Source organism: Tamandua tetradactyla, chromosome 2, assembly GCF_023851605.1.
Source record: "Tamandua tetradactyla isolate mTamTet1 chromosome 2, mTamTet1.pri, whole genome shotgun sequence".
In the NCBI taxonomy this organism is placed as follows: domain Eukaryota; kingdom Metazoa; phylum Chordata; class Mammalia; order Pilosa; family Myrmecophagidae; genus Tamandua; species Tamandua tetradactyla.
This window is the reverse complement of record NC_135328.1, coordinates 182695210-182719412: the sequence shown is the minus strand read 5'-3', so window position 1 is coordinate 182719412 and position 24203 is coordinate 182695210. Positions and strand designations below refer to the sequence as shown.

At 35.7% G+C, this 24203-nt stretch overlaps 1 protein-coding gene across 4 annotated transcripts in view; it reads right to left on the bottom strand.

Moving 5' to 3' along the window:
• FOXJ3 (forkhead box J3) overlaps window positions 1-24203 on the bottom strand; it is a 216204-nt gene that overhangs the window by 65079 nt on the left and 126922 nt on the right. For all 4 annotated transcript variants that reach the window (XM_077150035.1, XM_077150038.1, XM_077150037.1 and 1 more), the window contains exon 5: window positions 8244-8327. In XM_077150035.1, coding sequence (XP_077006150.1) covers window positions 8244-8327 — 84 coding nt within the window. The remainder of the gene's footprint in view (window positions 1-8243; window positions 8328-24203) is intronic.

Here is a 24203-nt window from a genome sequence, read left to right as displayed (position 1 = left end):
AATACTTCAGTTTGAAAGGAAAGGATGCTAGACAGTGGTTCAAAGTGGCATTAAGAAATAAAAACATCCGGTAAAGGTAACCACATAGATAATCATAAATATAAGTACTATTGCATTGTATTTTTTGGTATACAGCCCACTTTTTACATCTTACAGGTTCTAAACTGAAAAAACTCAAATGATAAATCTATAGTTTTGGACATTCAGTATATAAAGACATAACTTGTTACAAATACAAGAAAAAGCCAGGGGAACAGAAGGATATAGTATGTGCATGCTATTAGAGTCAAATATGTATCATATCAAAGTGATACGAATTAAGTCCATGGTAACCCCAGACAAAATAGAAATGAGAAGGTATGCAGAACAGTATAATACAGAAAATCAAATAAATATGAAAGTAGGCATTAAGGAAAAATGGAGGGATAGAAAAGGTGTAAAACTTAACAAAGATCAAATAGTAAAATGGCAGAAGTCCTGCATTTTCACTAGTTACTTTAAATGTAAATGGGAGGAATTAATTGTATAGGCTAGACTTTTCCTGTTTCTCTGCAGCTTTATAAGAATTTGTGTTTTAAAAAAAAGAAAGCTGAAAGAAAAGTGTGCTTATGTGGTTTTTATCTCTGTAAAAAACCATTACTAAATTTACTGATCAGTTGAGGTCACTTGTGTGGCAAAACCATGGCATTAAACATTTTGAAATGTGAAAAAAAAAGAGGTTATAGCTAAAGAAACAACAGATACGTTCAAATGAAATACTAAGACATATCCAAATAATCTAAAGAAAGGCAGGAAAATGGAAAGAGAGGAAGCAGAAACAGACAGCAAAACACAGATCTAAATCTAACCATATAAATACTTATATTAAACGTTAATCATCTAAAAACTCCAATTAAAAGGCAGAGATTATCAGAGAAGCTAAAAATAGGCAGATTCTGCCAAATGCTGCCTAAAAGAGCCACAACTTTAAATATAAAGACACAGATAAGTTCAAAGGAATAAATGGAAAAAAATACACACTATGCAAAAAATAAGCATGAGAAGGCTAGAGTAGTTAACAGATAAAACACTGGGTATAATACAGAGTAGATCACACATTTTGAAAAAATCATTTCATAAAGATAAAAAGAAAACTGATGAGGAAGACATAAGAGTTACAAATGTGAATGCATCTAATAACCAAGCTTAAAATTTTATTGTTTAATAATTCACCTAAAACCAATACTAATTTATCAATTACATGTTATCATAAAAATTGCTTTTTTTATGAAAAATATTGTTCTGGTTTGAAATTGCTGTGTACCCCAGAAAAGCCCTGTTCTTTTGATCCTAATCCAATCTTTGTGGAGGGAGGCAGCCATGTTCTATATTCCTAATTTAATACTGTAGGGTGGAACCTTTTGATTAGGGTGTTTCCATGTGGATGTGGCACACCTGTTTGTGGGCATGACCTCTTGACTGGATCACTTCCATGAAGATGTGGCATGTTCCAATTATGGCTGTGGCCTTTTGATTAGCTGGAGATGTGACAGCAATCAAGGTGTGTCTTGATTACTTTATTGGAGTCCTTTGAAAGTGGAAATATTTTGGAGAAAGCGCAGAAGCAACACAGATGCTAACATTTGGAGATCGAGACAGAAACAGCCTGGTTATTAAGCAAAGATTCACAGAAACAGCCAGAACCTACAGAAAGCAGAAATAGCCAGAACCTACAGAGAAGAACTCTCTGGTCCAGCAAGATGCTGAGCTAAGAGATGGAACCCAGGGTTTTGTCACAGAGGAGCTAAGTGTGGATCCACAGATGCTTAGCAAGGAAGCCAATGGAATAAGAAGCTGGAAGTAACGGAACTAGAAACAAGAACCAGCAGATGGCCAGCAACATGCCTTCCCATGTGACAGACATGGACCTCTCTTCAGAGTCAAGGTATCTTTCTCTGGATGCCTCACTGTGGGCATTTTAATTAGAACTATAAACTTGTAACTTAATAAATATCTGTATAAAAGTCAATATACTTCTGATATACTGCATTCCAGCAAATTTAGCAAATTAAAACGAATATATACTCAAGAAAAAAAATTAGTGAGAAGAGTGGCATTGACTGACATTTACAAAATTTGCCTTTAATGATTGATTAACTTAATAGAAAGACAGCTGGATTCACCTAATTCTGCATTCAATCTGAGGTAAAATTGGATGGAAAGTAGACTTTGGAAAACTTTAGAGACAATGAGTGAAAAAGGCAAAGAACATTATTATGAGTTATTATATATTATTATGAACAGAGTTTTGATCCTGTGAACTTTCTGAAAAAGCTCACCAACCCTCCCCCAGACCCCAGAACACACATCAAGAACTGCTACTTCAGTATAATCGGTTACTATTAGCAAAAGAATAGAAAAGTACTGGCGTATGATTTAATTAAAATAAGGGGGAGATAGGAGATCAAAGAATGAACAGAGAAGAATACGATTATTATCATTATCAATGTGATAAGCTACCTCACAGCACTTGGTCTTTCAAGGCATTTCTTAAACAAAAAATTGCTTAACAATGTAAGTTCCCTCTTTTATTGCCTGACACCAATTCCTTGGAAAAGTTTAATTGCTTAGCACTCTTTTAAAAAAACTTGTAGGGAACATCTAGGTAATTTTGTTTTTTTCTACCCCAAGCAGCTTCCAGGAGACAAGGCACTTTTCATTAATATGTAAGCAATATATCCTTTGGTTGAAGTGAATAAACAAGGGCAAATTAAAAAGAGAATACAAAAAGGTCAAAGAGAATATTATTTGTTACTATAAAAACAGAAACTAGTAAGATAGAAAAAGTTAAAATAAAAAATTATTCTCTCTTCTTTGAACACTGTTCAGGTATTATTAATCTGTTCCTTGAAATGATGGAGCATTCTTTGTACCATCAGTCTTTCACATATATGTTCCCAGTGTTCTTTCATATTATTAAACCCTGCCTTATTTCTATTCACCTATTAGGCCTCCAGTGAAACATTAGCTCTTTAAGGAAAACTGTTCTGACTTCCAGACTAAGTTATGTCTCTATGTTATGTGACCTCAGTTCTAAAGATCTTTATCTAAAGATAACGATGACCATGTAATTTATTAGTCAAATGTTATATACATAAACTAACTTTCCTTCATAAGTTCCTGATTTTGGTGACATACCAAGTAGATGGGAATTTTCTCTTATGAAAGCTTTCATTTTATGAAAATAAAGAAGTTCATGAGACAACATGCATATTACTGCCAGGTGACCACCCCACTGCACAAGAGATGAACAGGCAACAAAATGCCTTGTTTTCCTCATAAGCACTTATCAAGAAAAATCTGCATTCCCTATGACACTGAGACTGTGCATGAATGATCACACAGGGCCTAAGTGCCTATGAGATTTTTTTACATATATAACTCTATATGGAGAATTGATACCATGCCAATACTGAGTTTTCTTATCCAAAAATATGGTACATCTATACCAAATAGTATTTTGAGAATGAATGTGAAACTGTTGTGCTAAAACAAGAAGCAAAACTGAAAATGCACTGTTATCCTAATTTATCAGTTTGTCATTATATTTCCTACTTGAGTAAGAGCTTCATGAGGAGGGGTGTTCTAGTTTGCTAGCTGCCGGAATGCAATATACAAGAAACAGAATGGCTCTTATAAGTTGCTAGCTTACAATTCTAAGGCTGAGAAAACGTCCTAATTACAACAGGTCTATAGAAATGTCCAATTAAAGGCATCCAGGGAAAGATACCTTGGTTCAAGAAGATCGATGAAGTTCAGGGTTTCTTTCTAAAGTGAGAAGGCACATGGCAAGCACAGTCACAATTTCTCTCTCATCTGGAAAGGCACATGGTGAACACGGTCAGGGTTCCTTTCTCATCTGGAAGGGCACATGGCATACACAGTATCATCTGCTAGCTTTTTCTCCTGGCTTCCAATTTCATGAAGCTCCCCAGGAGGCATTTTCCTTCTTCATCTCCAAAGGTCACTGGCTGGTGGACTCTGCTTCTCATGGCTATGTTGCTCTGCTCTGCTCTCTCTGAATCTCCTTCATTCTCTAAAATATCTCCCCTTTTATAGGACTCCAGAAACTTATCAGGACCCCCCCAAATAGGTGGAGACGTGTCATCACCTAATCCAGCTTAACAACCACTCTTGATTAAATTACATCTCCAGGGAGATGATCTGATTACAGTTTCAAACATACAGTATTGAATAGGGATTATTCTGCCTTTATGAAATGGGATTTAGATTAAAACATGGCTTTTCTAGGGGACATACATCCTTTCAAACCAGCACAAGGGGGTATGGTGTGTCTCTGTGTTGATCTGTGTTATGTACTCCCAGAAAAGCCAAGTTTTAATCCTGGCTCAATCTTGGGGGGACAGCCATCTTTCAACCCTAATTCAATACCACAGGGCAGAAAATTTGATTAAATTATCTCCGTGCCAGTGTGGCCCGCCCAACTGTGTGTGTAACATCTTGACTAGATGGGAGATGTGACTCCACCCACCCCATGTGGGTCTTGGTTAGTTTACTGGAATCCTTTAAAAGAAAAAACATTTTTGAGAGTGCTTAGAGCTGACAGACCAGAGCTGACAGATGCTGACACTTGGAAAACAGAGACACATGTTTGGAGATGCTTGGAGCCTAGAAGACATTGCCATGAAATGTTAAGTGAGCCAGAACCTGGAAAGAGCCAAAGGAAGCTAGAAGATGAAAGCCATGCCTGGAGAAGTAAATGAAGACCCCCATAGGAACAGAGGCTGAAAGCAATGGTGCCTAGGAGCAAGGGACCAGCCAATGCCAGCCATGTGACTAACCCAGATGACAGAGATATTCCTGACTCATCAGCCTTCCTTGAATTAAGGTATCTTTTCCTGGATACCTTAGTTTGGACATTTTTACAGCCTTGTAAAGTTGTAAGTAATTAAATTCACCTTTTTAATAGTGGTTTCAGTTCTGGTATATCACATTCCAGCTTGCAAACTAAAACAGTCTTATGAATCACTGTCCCCCAACACGCAACTCAATGCTTAGCATGCAAAAAGGGTGCTCTCATTTGCCTGTGTTCTCTCTCTCTCAATGAATGGCATAAATTGTTACAATGCAAATGAACTGTTCCCTCCCACAATCCTGATATTTCCCAATATTTTTAAAATTTTGGAAAAAATTACATCCATGAAATAAAAACATGACACTATAAAAATAAATAAAATACAATACAATGAAAATAAATGTATTTGGTTTTTCCACCACCATACTTTCGATCACAACCTCTCAATTTAGGATTACTTATGCCTCCCTACTGCTACCCCCAACAGAATGTTTATATTCTGATAGAATATAAAGGTTTATATTCTAAGGGAGCACAGAATGGCTGCTTTGTTCACTGCTATTTCATAGGACCTTGAAGAGTGCCATTCATGGCAGGCCCTCAGCACTCAATAAACATATGCTCAATGAATTCTATTCTATCTTAGCGTGCCAATTTCTACCTGAAAACCATGCCACATAAACTATGCAGCCTTTCCTGATAATCCCAGTAAGAGCTTATCTTTCCTTCCTCTAAACACTATAATATTTAATATCTCTGTTGTAATGTCTTCTATACCTTGTCCTAGAATTATGTCTTGTCCTGTCTTATTTTTCTTGGTATGTCCGACAGCAACCTGGCACAATGCCCACATCTACAGAACAAAGATGTGCCAAATTAAACTGACAAAATGCCAATATCACAGACATCTAAGTGTATATAGCAGAATATACTAAGGATGTGGAACTATACCACAAAGGTAAACTGTTGAAGTTTTTACATGTTCTAAACTTAAAAGATAAAAAGATAAGCAGCAAAATGAATCTAGAAAATGTGTTCAAAATGTTCATTCAAGAATATACGCTTTGTATGTAAAACACACTTTCATAATCTGAATCCTGCATTTCTATAGACTTTCTTGGCATGGGCAGGCTCTGGGAATCGAACCCAGTCTCCAGTATGGCAGGTGAGAATTCTGCACCACCCCTATAGACTTTTATTATAAAACTGTAAATACAGTTTCAGAAATCTGGGGATGCTCACAAAAATAAAGAACAACTGCTCTAAGAACTATGGCACAAGGTAAAAAAATAAAAGGCAAACTTAATATCTACAAGGAATACACATTGTAAAGGTGACAAGCAATTCCAACTTTCCAAAATAAGTTCCAAAATTTCAGAAAAAGAGAGCAAATAATAGAGAAGACCACAAATCTCAGCCCTTCAAGATATACGTCCTTTTGTAAGTTGTTTATTGATGTTTGGATTAAATAATACGGACCATCTCTCCTTCCTTCAAAGTCTGGCAATAGAAACTGAATATATTTTGGACTTCACGTTTTCACAAAAAGTCCACACACTGAGGCTATTTAAAAGGCAGTGGAGGGAGGGCAAAATTTGAGGCTCACTTCCTTCCAAATCATTACAGGAATACCTCAAAGATATTGTGTGTTTGCTTTCAGACCATCAAAATAAGGACAGTTTCACAATAAAGCAAGTCACATTAATTTTTTTTGGTTCCCCAATGCATATAAAAGTGATGTTTACACTATACTGTATTCTATTGTGTGTACAACTGTACTCTGTTTAAAAAACCATGCACATACCTTAATTAAAATGTGACACAGAGACATTAAGTGAGCATATCTGCTGGAAAACTGGCGCCAAAAGACTTGTTCAATACAGTTACCAAGGACTTTCGATTTGTTTATTAAAACAAAAAAGCAATATCTACGAAGCACAATAAAATGAGGTCTGCCTGTACACGTATAGCTCAACATGTTTGTCTTAAAATTATCCCTGCTACTTGAAGATGATGCCACAACAACTAAATTTTATCATCTTAAGCTTTGGTTCCTGTAAAGCCAAAATTTGTTCTGGCCTAGGAGTTCACCCTTAATTCTACATAGTTTGATAAATGTCTTATTGAATTTCCTCTGCTAGCTTCAATAAATCTCCTTGACTAAATTCCATTGTTGCTAGACCTCTTGGGCTCATATGATCTGAATTTAAACCCAGTTTGATGTCCTTATCCTTGATGTTGGGAAATTTCATTCCTCTACCAGGAATAGACACAAAACAAGTTTATCTGACCAAATGTTCACCCTCAGGATTTCTCCATTTTATGCTATTTTCTTTGCTTGAATTTATTCTGCATTTACTGACATCTATTATAAGCCATAAAAAATGCTAACCGTTGGAGATACAAATATAAATATGGTATTTTCTCTGCCCTTAAGGGGATCACAGTCCTGTGAAAGAGACAAACATAGAAGCAAATAATTACTATAAGGTGTGGGAAATTCTATAAAAGAGCTTTATAAAAATTCTATGGGAACATGAAGAAGTGAGGAAAGATTTCAAATGTAGTAAACATTTGAACTCAGTCTAGAAGAACAGGGTGTGTGCGCGTGTGCATGTGTGTGCTGATAAATGATTTTTAGTTGAGACACTGGAAATGTAGAAAGGGTGAGGAAAGTTGAAGGATTAAAGTAATGCCTGATGGCAACCAAACTGTTGACTAAAAACATATTAAGGTAAGATAGTCAGAAAATCAACTATATCTCCCTTTCTCTTCCATTCCTACAAATTAATTTTAACCATAAACTCACAAGAATTATCTTAAACACAATAGATTCACTTACAGATTTTGTGCACAAAACATCTATTACATGCATGAAGCAGGTAAAATTATTTTGAGGACAATCAGAAAATTCAATGTAAGCAGACTGATCACCTGCAATCGAAGGGAATGGTTTCGTTATGTAAAACCAGTCCTCAATGCTGTAGATGAAGAGGAAAGAGTTCCAGATTAAAAACTGAAGAGACCTGGATTCAAGTCTCAATTAGAAAATAACTGTGCCCTAATTGGGGGGGGTGGGGATGTTTATTTAACTTCGTTAATTGTCTACCTCAGTCAAAAAAAAAATACACTATGTGATGATATTGAGAATTACTGATTATATATGTAGAATGGAATGATCATATGTTAGTGTTTTTGTTTGTTGTTAATTTTTTTAAATAAATAAATAAATAAAATATACACCCGAAAAATGCTTTGAAAAATATAAAATGCTACAAGTGTAAAATCTTATTTGCTGTCTTGGAAATGAACTTTTAAAATTCCTATTTTAAATCTGTATTTCTAAAATATTAACCGTCATACTAAACTTATGATAAAGAGGTTTTACCCGTTCTACAGATCGCGCCCTCTTCTTTGGCCGAGTAGGCAGTACATCTTCCTTCGGATTGGTGTCTATTGCCCAATAGGACCCCTAAAAGTAGAGAAAGAAATTATAGTAACAATATATTACGGCAATCCTATAATATTAAAATGGCATTTATAATACCCTGCTCCAGAAGCAAACATTTTGCAAATCCCAGAATGGAGAAGTGACATAATAAGAAACACCAGTTTTGAATGGAGAAAAGCAAAAGTTTCTATGAGGAGAAAAAATTTCCGATCAACTATCCTATTTTTCTCTCAAAGAGAGAAAAAAAAAAAAAACTTTATCTTAAAAACCACAATAAAACCAGAAATAACTTCTGCCATAGTCAAACTAAAAAGGCAAATAATCAATTGAATACATGTTTAATAAATATACTAATTCTTAATTGGACAGTGTGATACAATAATTACAGTATCATATGGCACTGAATTCTAAAAGAATTTTAAGATATTCTAGTTGTACCCTGGGCCTTCACAAATCTAAATGGTAAGTTAAACAATTTATAAAGACAACTGTTCGAATGCCTTCTATATAATTAGCACATCCTGAGAAGCAATGAGCTATACATTAAGTCTTCCACTGCTTATTCTATCATAACTTAATTTATTCCCTCTTGTTTTTTGATACAAATTCTCATGCCATTCCTTCAAAAATATATACTGAGTATCTACTGTGTTCCAGGAACTCAGAAATTATAACTCCTCAGAAATATATCTTGAAATGCATAGACTGTATAGTTTGCACATATTATACAGATTATACAGATGAGGAATCAAAGCTTAGAAAAATAGTAGTTTGCTTCCTCAATTATTCTGCCTCTCCAAAACACACACACACATGCATGTATACATACATACATACATACACATCTGGGGAAAGAGATAGGGAGGAAAGAAAGAGTGAGAAAGTAAAAAAGGTAAGGGAAAGAGAGGCATATGCCTCTTTCAAAAACAGATATACAATGCATGGCCTAACCTTATAATTAATTACAGTGAGTTTTCAAGCCCAATCATTTCTTCTTTTATTTAATTAATCTTCCTGACCTGCTTTTCCAGGCAACATTTGATAACAAAGGGAGATATAACTCTCAGGTATCAATCCACACACTTTATGACTAATACGAATTTATCTGCTTATAATTTCTTAAAATACCATGTTGTTTCATGCATTTATATGCCTGCCTATCATGCTGATCTCACAATCAGTAGAATCAACCCTATCATTGACAAATCCATATTCTGTCTTTAAAATTTAGCTCATGAGTTATCCAAAGGAATTCAAGTTCATCATTCTCATTCTCTGCAATATATCTACAACTTTTAAACACTTAGACCACTGATTGTACCCTCATTACAATTTTATATACCAGTCTGTAATTCCATCGAGACTGTGAGTTCCTTAGATAAGGACTGTGTTTCACTCATTTCTATATCCATAGTGTCATGCACAGATTGAATACTCAACAGTTATTTGCTGAAATGGGGGGAAAAAAAGTTGTTGAACAAACTGTACTAAAAATTTCAGTGTACAGGTACAGAGTATGACGCCAGGCCTGAGCTTGAGCTTAGCAGTTTATTTCATCACCCAACCACTGCTGGGGCATTTTTCCAAGTTATCCTTTTAAAGCCATCACTGCATTTCAGTTAACGAGTCTATCAGACCTGATGCAAACTTGCACTGGAAAATGTAGATGCTACAGAAAGCACTAAAATTGAAAACATTTAGTAAGTTCAGTTAGCAAGTTTCAAAATAGACAAGGTAAGGAAAATAACTTAATTGAATTGTTACAAAAATTGAAAGTAAAACTGGAGGGAAAATACTAAACCTCACTAGACAATAACTAAAAAAACAATATTCATGGAAATAATAAATTCCAGTGTTTTGTTTCGGAGAAATGTGTGTATGTATATTAACATGGGAAAACCACTCAAACCTCAGACTGATTTGTTAATAAACATTTCAATAAAGCTATTAAAACAAATACATATCTATTCTTCCATACAAAATATGATTGGCTATGACTTGTCATAAATAAATCAATAGCAGGGAAAACATTTCTAAAACCCAACACTATCCATTATATATTCAGAAACCACTGAATGCCAAATGCAAACACTAATTCACAAAGTAAATTGTGATATCTTCAACCTAAGTGGCTCTGGCTAACCTAGTATCTGAGCTTCCTTATCTGTGAAACCAAAGGTTTGGATTAAATGACCTTAAAAGGCTCCTTCAGCTACCTTTTTAAAAGCGGTGTCCTTTACTCTTCCTTGTTAGACAATATATCTCACAAAAACTGAATTGCTTATATAGCTAATCAACAAACAAATGCTCAACCCAATTTCCTCCCAGAGTAAGGTCTACTCCTCTAGGATGATGTAGAGTAGAAAATAAGAGTTGAACCACATGCACCCATGTTTTTTCTTATATCAACTTTACAGAAGTATATTTAGATAAAATAAATGCACCCATTTTAAATGCACAGTTCAAGGGGTTTTGACAATTGTACTCATTCACATAACCAATACCATAATCAAGATACAGAACATTTCCATTTTCTGAAAATAAATGTGGGTCTATTTCTGAACTATCTATTGTTTTGCCCTGGTCTATCCTTACACCAATACTGTTCTGCTTGAGTTGTGTAGCTCTATAAATTCTTGATACCAGGAGGTATATGCCTTACAACTAAATTATTTTAAAAAATTGCTTGCCTAGTTTAGGTCCTTTGTATTTCCATATAAATATGGGAACCAGCATATCAATTTATTTTAAAAGACCTGTTGGGATTTTGATTGGGATCGCACTGATTTACTTAATGATCTAGATTGGTTTGGGTAGTCAATCCAATGGAGTCCTCCACTCCACAAACAAACTATATTTCTCCATGTATTTAGTTCTTCTATATGTTTATTTCACTTCATAATATTTTACAGTTTTCCATAGACAGGTCTGCACATATTTTGTTAGAATATATGCTCAATGATCCTACGTGGCTCATCCTCTTGAAAACTACAATCTATACCCCCAATTCACCTTATCCTTTAATATTTTCGGTGTCATGCTGATTCAAAGTTTTTAGTTATTAATTTATAAATCCTAAAAATTCATTAAAAATTTATCAATACTGAACAAGCCACAGCTCAAGGTCTTAGAGCATTTATAACACTATTTTTTTAACCTTTTCTTCAAGCTATCACAACTAGACAACACTGAAAGGAGCTGTGCCAATACACAAAATTTATACTCATTATTTATTTAACAGAAGCTTTACTTAATGAGTGGGCCCAAACGACTCAATCTCTGCATCTAATATACTACATTAAAATGATTTGTTTAATAAATCTTATTCCCTCACCAGGCCAGAAGTTTTAATGGCAGTGACATCTTATTCATCTTTCTATTTTCAGAGCTGAGTTCCATAGCTGGAATAAAGCTGTAATTCAATAAATGGTTGCTAAACTTAACTCTAATGAATATCCCAATTGAAGACACATTAAAATTTTCAAAATATCCAATGACATATGAGCTTATACATATCGTAGAGCTCTACTTATTATATTCCCAGCATCTTATTTCTTAACTTAAAAGGAACAACTGAAAAACATCCCATATTCAAGGATTGGCGTACTTAATATCATTAACAATACTAAATTGGCAATAGTTCTCAAATTGATCTACACAGTCAATGCAATCACTATCAAAATTCCAGCTAGCTTTTCTGCCTAAACAAGATCCTAAAATTCAATGGAAACAGAAGGGGCTCAGACAAGTCACATTAATCTTGAAAAAGAACAGCACCAACAGTTACTGGCTGCTAAAACACATATCATACAACGAGTTAGCTTAAACAACAAGAATTCACTGGATGAGAGTTTTGAAGCTAGGAGAAATCCAAAATTGAGGCATCAACAAGGTGATGCTTTCTCCCCAAAGTCTGTTGGCATTCTAGGGCCAGCTGCCAGCAATTCTTAGTCCTTGGCCTTTCTGTCACAAGTCATTGTACATGCAGTGTTTTCTTTCTCTTCTGCATTCTGATGACTTCCAGCTTCTGGCTGCTCTCTGTGTCCTGTCTCTGTATGTGCAATTTCCTTTGCTTATAAGGACTTGAACTGTACTGGATTAAGGTTCATCGTCATTCAATTTGGGCACACTTTAATTAAAAACATGTTCAAAGGTCCTACTTACAAATGGGTTCATATACATAGGAATATGTTGGCACCTGAACATACCTTTTGTGGGAGATATGATTCAATCCCCAACAAAAACAAAGAGGATTCACAATTCCTAATTTCAAAACTTGCTACAAAGCTACACTAATTAAGAGAGTTCTAGCACTGGCAGAATTGAGAGACCAGAAATAAACTCATACAGTTACGGCCAATTTATTTTTCAAGGTACCAAGACAATTCAATGGGGAAAAGAGTTGTCTCTTCAATAAATGATGCTGAGACAACTGAATAACCACATGCAAAAGAATGCATAAAAATTAACTCAAAATGGATCAAAAATCTAAATGTAAGGGCTAAAATTATTAAGTTCTTAGAAGAAAAGTCAAGTGCAAATTTTCGTGACCTTGGACCTTTTACTCCAAGAGCACAAGTGCTGAAGAAAAAAAAGCAGATAAATTAAAAACTTTTGTGCTATAATATACACTATCAAGAAAATGAAAAGACAACCTACAGGGAGGGGAGAAAATATGTGCAAATCATGTATCTAACAAAGGATCTGTATCTAGAATATACAGAACTCTAACAACTCAATAATGAAAAGACAATCCCATTTTAAAAATGAGACAACAGATCCTAAATAGCATTTCTCCAAAGGAGATATACAAAGGGCAATTAAAACACACAAAAGGATGTCTAACATCATTAGCAATGAGGGAAATACAAATGAAAACCACAATGCCATAAGATAGCATTTCACATCCACCAGGAAAGCTGTAATTCAAAAGATACACAATAACAAGTATTAGCAAGGATATGGAGAAAAACTGCAACTCTCATACATTGCTGGTGAGAATGTATATAATTGCAGCTGCCTTCTTGAAAAACAGTCTGGCAGTTCCGCAAAAGATTAAATATAGAATTACTCTCTGACTCAGCAATTCCATCCATAGGTATAGATATACTCAAGGGAAATGAAAATATATGGCCATGCAAAATGGTGTATATATATGATCACTATTTATAATAGCCAAAAAAGTGGTCACAACCAGTTCATCAACAGGCAAACAAGCAAATATGGTATATCCAGATGCTATAATAATAGAAGGAATGAACTACTGATACATACAACAATACAGTTGAATCTCAAAATAATTATATTAAGCGTAAGAAGCAAGATGCAAAAAGACCAAATCTTTTATGATTCAATTTATATGAAATATCCAGAACAGGGAAATCCATAGAGACAAAGTAGATTAGTGGTTGTCTGGAGCTTGGCTGGAGTGTGGAGAGGGAGTTAACAAGGAACAGCTAGGCTAATAGGTACACTGTTTCTTTTGTGGGTAACGAACTGAAAATGTTTTGAAATTAGTGGCAATGGTTGCGTAATTTTGTGAATATACTAAAATCCACTAAGTTATATGTTTTAAATGGTATGCAAATTATATCTTAATAGAAAAGTTTTCTAATTAAGAAAAAAAGAAATTAAGGAGCTCTGATCCAATACAGAAGTAGATTCAACCCATTCAAAAGTATTTGCCACAAATCAAAGTCAGTTATACTGCTCAGAAAAGTACTCAATTCTCTTGATTTCAGCTGATTCCTGGCTTTCCTTTAAATAATGTTAACCTCTGATAAAGGTTTTAAGTTACTGTCAGTGAAAATCAAGCAATTCAAATATTGGAAGAAAAAGAACTCCAAAGATTTCAGCAAATTCAAAGAAGTGAGTCAATTCAAGAAGTGAAATAAGTTGCCCTGACTCCTGCCCTATTGATCAAAACAAAAAGCCTGAGTGAAAAAGAACCAAAGTGGCTATTTCTAGAACATTTAAAAACTAGACAATTTATGTAAAATTAGAAAATTTTCTTTCAAAAGAAAAAGTATATTTACTTCTTAATTAACTATGAAAACACAATATTCCCATCATAAACATTTCTTACTATGATATTATGTATCAGACATTATACCTTGTGCTACAGAGGTGTGAAAATGTCAACAATGCAATCTCTGTCAACAAAAAACTCACACTTGAGTGGAAAAGCTCAATATACAGTTACATCACTTAGGAGCTATAACATTGTTACGAACAAAGAGCTACGGGAATTAAAAAGAAGAGAACAATTAATGCTGAAAAGTGGAGTAGGGAAAAAAAGGAAGTTACCTTTTTTCAGAGGAATGGTGACATTTGAACTGGGTATTAAAGGATGAGTGAGATGGAAAGGAAAACCAACTTAGAATGAAGAGCATGGGCAAAATTATTAAGACATAAAGCTATATCATAAATGCAATAAACAATGCAATATAGCTTGAATATAAATTTTAAGAGCATGAGACTGGGGACTAGAGTTGATGCGGCTATAGAACTAGGCTTGTGTTTTTACTTGTGTGCTGTATCTTAAGTCAGCAGTGTTGAAGATCTGGCAAAGGGTAAGCAGAGATTGAAGGCATTGTAAATGACATAGTAATCTAAGTTACTTACCTTTAAAATATATTTCTTTTTTAAAATCTCATTTCTTCTAATTACTCTGTTATCTTATAAAAATCCAGGATCTCAAAAAATCATTGATGAAGTAAGAAATCAGATGAAACACTGAAACAGATTCATGGGGTTCCCTAAATCCTACATAAATATGGATAGTGCTTCATACATTCCTGCATGTCTCAAGTCCAGCAACTGGTCAGGAATAACAAAGAAGTCCTAATGCCCTGGCATCAAAGCAATTGTTTGGATCCATTTCATTGATCTTCTCTGAACATACAGAAAAGAACCAAATGGAAATCTTGATTTGAAAAGTACAATATAAAGGTATTAAGTGTCCGTACAAAGGCACTAAGTCTCAATACTAAGTGTTAATAATGGGGGTGGGGTGGGGTAATGGTATTTTTCTTTTTGGAGCAATGAAAATGTTCTCAAATTGACTATGGTGATGAATGCACAATTCTGTGATTATACCAAGAGCCAATGACTGCACACATTGGATGGACTATATGGTGTGAAAATACAGCTGCTGCTTTTTTTTTTTAAAAGGACAATAATTGAAATGAAAAGTTTAATGGATATGCCTAAGAGCAGATTGGCCAAAGAATTAGAGATCTTGAAGACAAATGAGTTAAAATTACAATCTCAGGAACAAAGATAAAAGCTTCAGGGAACTGTGGAACAATGTCAAGCTATCTATCATACTTAAATTGGACCCAGACAGGAGAGAATAAGGAATTTTCTTTAAGTAAAAATAAATGTTTATTAATCTAAAGAAAATTTTGAAGAAATCTGGATGAAAAAATACCTTAATACGATTCCTAGATTCTCAGCAACCCCCAAAAGGAATAAACACAAAGATAACCACACCAAGGCACATCACAGACAGGGGCAGAAGCTGTGGAGATTTAAAAATGCAGCCCTTCTTCAGGCTGCATCTGTTGGACAGGACAGCAAAGCTCAGTTTTGGGGAACTATCAGAGAAAATATAGGTGCATTTCCTGATCCCCTCCCCAGGGCACTGTGGAGCCAGTCTGCACCCCTTTCATGGATCCCTGGCCCTGTTTTGGCTGGAAAACACTGACTTGGGAAGTTCCTCTCCAGGGCTACTCTCTTCCCAGAATTTGCCCTTCAGGCAAAAGCAGCATGAGATAACAAAAGTGTAACAAACTACAAAGGCAGACCGCCTGGGACAAAGGTCTGCAAGCATCAAGTATCCAGGAAAAGGACTTTTGTCTCCTGGGAAACAGAGGGGACAACCCTACTTCAGTAAACAGGGGGAATCCAAAACAACTTATAAGCAAAAGCCCAGAACAAGACAAGCCCAGAAAGACAGGGAAAACCCTGCACAGTGTATTCGCCTTGGGCAAACCTCCCTATTAACAGGAGGGCTAAAGCCCAGAAAATCTCACCACCTAGTTACAAAACCAAGAAACAGACAGCCCAGGGAGTAAATTCCAGAGTTAACATTTTAAAATACACAATGTGCAACAAGAAGAGTGCAAGAATAACAAAGAAAAATGAAATGCTGGCCCATCCAAAGGAAGAAAACAGAAATACAGAAAATATCAACAAAGGCAGTAAGAATGTGGAAAGACTGAACAAAGCCTTTAAAAAGTTAACCTTAAACATGCTCAAGGAGATCAAGTACAGAAAAAACAATTAAAGGTTATCAGGAAAACAATGAATGAACAACCTGAGAGTCAAATACAGAAAACTTAAAAAGGAGCGAAACAGAACTACTAGTGTTGAAGATAACAATAAATGAAATGAAAAATACCCAGGAGGATATCAAGAATATACTAGAGATGGCAGAAACAAGAATCAGTTTTTATCTTGAAGGCAAAACACTTGTAAGTCAGGCTAAGAAGCAGAAAGAAAAAAGAAAACATTAAAAGTGAAAATAGCTTAAGACATAAGACAGGTATGGGACACTGTCAAGTGTACCAAGGTACTCATGGGAATCCCAAAAAGAGAACAGAGGAGGCGCAGAAGAAATAGTCAAAAATAATGACAGAGTACAGCCCAAATGTAGCAAAAGATGTAAATATATACATCCAAGAAGTTCAGAGAACACCAATCAGGATAAAAAATGCCAAAAAGTACATCCCTGACATAGATTACACGATCAAATGCAAAGGACAAGGAGAAAGTTCTGAAAGCTGGAAGAGAAAACTGCAAAGTGTTACGTACAAGGGAGTCCCAATTAGATTGAGTGAAGATTTCTCATCAGAATCCATGGGGGGTCAATGAATTGAAATACTTAGGGTCGAGGGGAAACAAATATCAACCAAGAATGTTAGATCCAACAAGATTCTCTTTCAAAAATGAGAGAAATTAAGACATTCTCAGACAAACAAAAGCTGAAGGAGTTCAACATCACTACTTTAAATACAAAGATTATTTATAGACTGAAAGTAAAATACTAGAAGATATGTCATGAAGTTGCATTAAAAAGCTGGAGTGGCTATATTATTATCAAAGTAGACTTCAGGACAAAGGTATTTTAAGAAATCTAGAGCCAACATTTCACAAAAATTAAAGAACAGCTCAAAGGAAGAGATAACACACTACATACAAAAATTAACCTGAAATCAATCAGAACTGAATGTAAAATCTACAACTATTAAAACTTATCCAAGAAAAGAGATGTGCCAGTTTGAAAGTATTACGTACCCTATAAAAGCTATGCTTTAATTCTAATCCAATCTTGTGGTAGCAACCATTTCTTTTACTCCTGATTCAATATTGCAAGCGCAATCTTTTGATTAGATTATCTCCATGCAGATGTGACACACTCACCTGTGGGTGGAATCTTTTGATTAGATGGAGATGTGACTCCACCCATTCTAGGTAGGTCTTGATTATATTATTGGAGTCCTTTAAAAGAGAAAGCATTTTGGAGAGAGAGCCGGAAACCACAGAGCCTAGAGAAATGACAAAAACTTCAGAGCCAACAGAAAGTTCACAGCAGAGCTGACATAGATGTAGACATGTGGAGAGCAGAGACACGGATGTCTGGAGATGCTTGGACCCCAGCAGATGTTGCCATGAGATGTTAAGCAAGCCAGAACCTGAGGAGAGCCAAGAGAAGCCAAAAGAGAAAAGCCAGCCCTGGAGAAGTAAGGTGAGGAAACTCCACAGGAACAGAGGCTGAAAGCATCAGAGCCCAGGAACAAGGGACCAGTATGCCTTCTCAGCTGACAGAGGTGTTCCTACCCATCAGCCTTTCTTGAATTAAGGTATCTCTCCCTGGATGCCTTAGTTTGAACATTTCCTTAGGTTTGAAACTGTATCTTGTAGCTTATTAAACTCCCCTTTTTATAAGCCATTCCATTTCTGGTATATTGCATTCCAGCAGCTAGCAAGCTAACACAATAGAGGAGAAGAGGAGAAAATCTTTATGACCTTGGCTGGTTTCTTGGAGAGTAGGCAAAAGGCACTAACAAATTAAATTAAAAATTGACAAATAAGAACTCATCAAAATCCAAAATTCCTATTTTATTATGAAAACAAAAAGGCAAACCAGAGCCTGGAAAAAATATTTACAAAAATAAATCTAAAGAAGGACTTGTATCCAAAATATTTTAAAAACTCTCACAATTGAATAAAAACAATGACTTTCTTTTAATGGACAAAAAAAAAAAAGACTTCAACAAAACCTTCACAGAAGAAGATATAAAAATGGCCAGGAAGCAAATGAAAAGATGGTCAACCTCACTGGTCATCAAGGAATTTCAAATTAAAACTATAATGAAAAAACAAATACCAACTGTTTGCCAGTGTATGGAAGAACTGGAAACCTACATGCACTACTGTTAGGAATACAAACTAGCACAACCACTTTGGAAAAAGGTTTGGTAGTTTCTCTGTGTAAAGTTAATCTTCCCTATATCCTGCCCCTAATTATTCTATATATTATTCTAGATATTACATATTATTCTATATATATTACTCAAGAGAAATCAAAATATGTATGTCCACAGAAAACCTGAAAAGGAAGTATCCTAGCGGCTTTTTCAAAATAACCGTAAACTAAAAATTTCCCAATGTTCATCAACAGATAAATAGGTCAACACACTGTGGTATATTTATACAATGGAATACTATTTAGCAATAATAACAACATAAAACGATGACATGCAACAACATGGACAACTATCACAGACATCATGCTGAGTGAAAGAACTTGTATACAGAATATATAAAATCCCCTAACAACTCAATAGTGACCAATCTGAGTAACAAAGAGAAAAAGGATGAGGAACAATGAATAAAGCATCAGGGATTTTAAAAAAATTAATAGATTTTCCTTAAAGTCCTAATAAAACTTTCAAGTCCTCTTTAAAAGAAAAAAGACATAGAGTATATACAGAATGATTCCATGTATGTGATGTTCCGAAACAAGAAAAACTAATCTACAATGAAAAAAAAATTGAAAATGGACTCAAAAAACACGATCTCAAACTGGCCCAATCACAGGCTTGTTTTGAGAATTAAGATAATGCACGTAAAGTATACATGTACTCTATAAAGCCCTATACAAATGTAAAACATTATTATTAATTCACATCAACAATTCTGATATAGCAACTTAATGTCCTCCCCTAAGGGAGAAAATTGCAATGGCTTAGTCAGCTAAAATCCAAAAAAAAGATCACAAACTAGAATTCTATAGCCATGACTACATCTTCCAAAAATAAATCAACTACCAGCTTCAAAATATTCTAAATCAAAGACTAATTTCAGAGGGAAAAAAAGTGGCACCCAGTTGAAAACCAGGTTGTATCCTTAAAGGAAAAAGATTGAACAAATAGTATAGATAATGAATGAAATTCAGGAAAGTTAAGGTAATCAAGATATAAAAATGCATTAAGAAATGAAGATGGGTCAAAGACAAACAATGGACTTAAATGCCTTTATTTCAATCACTGCAAAATACAAATCACTTCAAATGAAGTGCATTTTAGTTATTCTATTCATTTATTTCTGGTTGGAATTTTATGTCAACACAAAGAACCCTGTCAATCACACACTGGTATAACCATTTTTTCTTAACAGCCCTCAGGTTGAAAAAAGTCTAGCAAAAATACCATTATCTGATTAAATTTAGAACAAACTCAAGAGGCTAATAATTTCATACTCCTGGGAAGAGCAGTTTCTATCATAAGTAATTAATCATTTCAATGGTTAGAAGTTTACGTTTAACTAAACCTACTGCCAAGCCTATACCGCTTGGTAAAGTAAATCATCATAGACTGTTCTTTTCTGTTCTCCCTTCAGTCACAATGTACACCTACTTCAGTAGCATGGGACATAGCACTTGATCTCTCTTGTTTCTTGTTTCCTTAGCTTTTAAATCTTTTTTTTTCTTTCCCAGTTTAGACTGTTAGGATCACACTTCAGAAGATCTCTTTATCGTGTTTTTCCCAACATCTTGGTATGTTTCTCCTGATACCTGCCCACAGCTCCAGTTATAATAGACAGAGTGACCATCCTTGCCAGTTTCAGTCCTGGTTTATACCCAAGCATAATTAAAATTAACACCCCCTTTCATTATCAGAAGTTTCCAGTTGGACAATAAAGTAGCCACCCTATTCAGACTATAAAAACAGAATATGAATGGTCAAATATACACAGGAGAAGGTCAAGGGCAGGTAGGCTGGCTGGCTAGCTGACTGAACAAATGTATGGACAACCTATTCCAATGCCGGCTCAGGTCCCCAAATATTCTTTTTGAATATACAGAGGTTTTTACTACTTTTAAATACACCAATTATCAAATTAAGCTAAGTATTGTCCAGAAGACATCAGTAAAGAATTTACTCTAAATCAAGAAATTTAAAATAATATGTAATTCACGTTTTGATTAAATATACTAAATGGTTTCTCTAAATGTTAAGGATACTTAAAAACCATGTTCTGTTAAGCAATTTACATCTTGTTTTCAAATTATCAGAGCTTTAATCTAACCCTTTTACAAATTCCCAAAAAACAAAAAGCTGGAGATAAACAAGATTTTATTATATCACAATGGATTTTCCAAGAGCCAAATAGCACACGTATATTTAATATAACTCACTCACACAACAGCTTACTATGATTACTATGTTATTAGTTTAAGCTAATTCAACTCTAACCACATTGTCTTATATCTCAATGTTTGTCAAATTAATTATTGAGTCTAAACCCCAAAAGAAAATAACTTGATAATAAATGAACTTATAACTAGAAACAATCCACGTGTTCTTCAAATGATGATTGAACTGCAATAACATAGAACAAACTGCTGATACCCACAACAACATGAACGGATCTCAAATGTATTATTCTGAATGAAAGAAGACATACCAACAGGCCACCTACTGTCTGAGTCCCATTTGAATGACACTCTGAAAAAAAGACATTACAGGAACAGAAAAAAGATTAACACTTGCTAGGGGTTGGGAGTCAGGGGAGGGGGTGAGTATCAAGCGTCAATATGGTATACTACTCTATATTTTGATCACAGCGATGGTTACATTCTATACATCTGTCAAAACTACTAGAACTATACACAAAAGAGTGATTTTACTATATATAATCTTTAAGAAATTAATTTGAGGGGCTGAATTTTTTTTTAAGTTATTCAGATTTGGAAACCAAAAAAAAAAGAAAGAAAAAAAATGTTCTCTTGCACCCTGGGAGAACAGAGAACATTACAAGCACAAGTAAAAAGCAACTAAACTGCTTTGACCAGTATTATACTGTCAGAACTTTAGGCTGGCATTTCTTTCTGCTTCTGCAGTGTTATATTTCTCATCCAGACCCTCATTTCTCTGAATATATGCTCAATTTTGACTTTCTAACCTTGTTTTGTGTAATGGAATATCTCATACTCATAACCCACCTTTCCCTCTACTGTTGAACCTCGTGTTTGTCCTTACATTAGTTTATTTTTTACTCTGTCTCAACATTGTTCTGACTGGCCCCTCTGCTAAACTTGATCATGCCTTCTTTCCAGTCTTCAACTAGGTTCTTAACAACTGTATGTTAAAACCTCAAAGGCACTTCCAGAGAAGATGGCGGCTTAGTAAGACGCGCGGATCTTAGTTTCTTCTCCAGGACAGCTACTAGGGGAGTAGAAACGATACAGAACAGCTCTCAAAGCCACAACAGAGGAAAAAAAGACAGCGTACCCCATCCTGGAACGGCTGGCTGGCTGAGAGAAGCCGCTCGGGTGAGATCACCGAGGCGCGCGGGCTTCACCGGGCGGGGTGGCAAGCGACCGGAGTCACTCCCTTCCCCCTCCCCGGGCCGGCTGGGAGAATTGGAGAGGCGGTCCCCTGAAACCGCGGCGGCTGGCGCCCACACCACGCGCGGCCCCCGGGACCAACTGAGAGAATTGGATCGGAAATCCCCAGGCCGCGGAGAACGGTGACGGGTGGGGGAGGCCCCTTCCAAACCCGTGACTCCCCGGGAACGCGCACTCTCCCGGGGGGGCCGCTGCCACTGGCGCCCTCCCGCCACGCTTGGCGCCCCGGGCCGACAAGGAAATTCGGACGGGCGCTTTCCCGGGCTGCGGCGGCCAGAACCTTCCCCGCGTTCGGACCCCGGGCCGGCTCGCACTCTTTCAAGCCGCTTCGGCTAGCGAAACTCCCGGATGGCGAGAGTTTTCCAAAGTTAAAGGTCCCACAGCACCTTTTACTGGTGGGACAAACGTGTGCCACGAGTGCCACCTACTGGGCAGGATAAGAAAAACAGAACCCAGAGATTACACAGAAAAATCTTCCAAACTTTTGGATCCAATACCCAGGGAAATGTGTCTAAATGCGCAGACGCCAACAGAAGATAACGGATCACGCTCAAATAATTGAAAACATGGCCCAGTCAAAGAAATAAACCAATAGTTCAAATGAGATACAGGAGCTGAGACAACTAATGCTGAATATACGAACAGAAATGGAAAACCTCTTCAAAAATGAAATCGATAAATTGAGGGAGGACATGAAGAAGACATGGGCTGAACATAAAGAAGAAATAGAAAAACTGAAAAAACAAATCACAGAACTTATGGAAGTGAAGGACAAAGTAGAAAAGATAGAAAAAACAATGGATACCTACAATGATAGATTCAAAGAGACAGAAGATAGAATTAGTGATTTGGAGGATGGAACATCTGAATTCCAAAAAGAAACAGAAACTATCGGGAAAAGAATGGAAAAATTTGAACAGGGTATCAGGGAACTCAAGGACAATATGAAGCGCACAAATATACGTGTTGTGGGTGTCCCAGAAGGAGAAGAGAAGGGAAAAGGAGGAGAAAAACTAATGAAAGAAATTTTCACTGAAAATTTCCCAACTCTTATGAAAGACCTAAAATTACAGATCCAAGAAGTGCAGCGCACCCCAAAGAGATTAGACACAAATAGGCGTTCTCCAAGACACTTACTAGTTAGAATGTCAGAGGTCAAAGAGAAAGAGAGGATCTTGAAGCAGCAAGAGAAAAACAATCCATCACATACAAGGGAAACCCAATAAGACTATGTGTAGATTTCTCAGCAGAAACCATGCAGGCTAGAAGACAGTGGGATGATATATTTAAATTACTAAAAGAGAAAAACTGCCAACCAAGACTCCTATATCCAGCAAAATTGTCCTTGAAAAATGAGGGAGAAATTAAAACATTCTCAGACAAAAGGTCACTGAGAGAATTTGTGACCAAGAGACCAGCTCTGCAAGAAATACTAAAGGGAGCACTAGAGTCAGATACGAAAAGACAGAAGAGAGAGGTATGGAGAAGAGTGTAGAAAGAAGGAAAGTCAGATATGATATATATAATACAAAAGGCAAAATGGTAGAGGAAAATATTATCCAAACAGTAATAACACTAAATGTTAATGGACTGAATTCCCCAATCAAAAGACATAGAATGGCAGAATGGATTAAAAAACAGGACCCTTCTATATGCTGTCCACAGGAAACACATCTTAGACCCAAAGATAAATATAGGCTGAAAGTCAAAGGTTGGGAAAAGATATTTCATGCAAATAACAACCAGAAAATAGCAGGAGTGGCTATACTAATATCCAACAAGTTAGACTTCAAATGTAAAACAGTTAAAAGAGACAAAGAAGGACACTATATACTAATAAAAGGAACACTCAAACAAGAAGACGTAACAATCATAAATATTTATGCACCGAACCAGAATGCCCCAAAATACGTGAGGAATACACTGCAAACACTGAAAAGGGAAATAGACACAAATACCATAATAGTTGGAGACTTCAA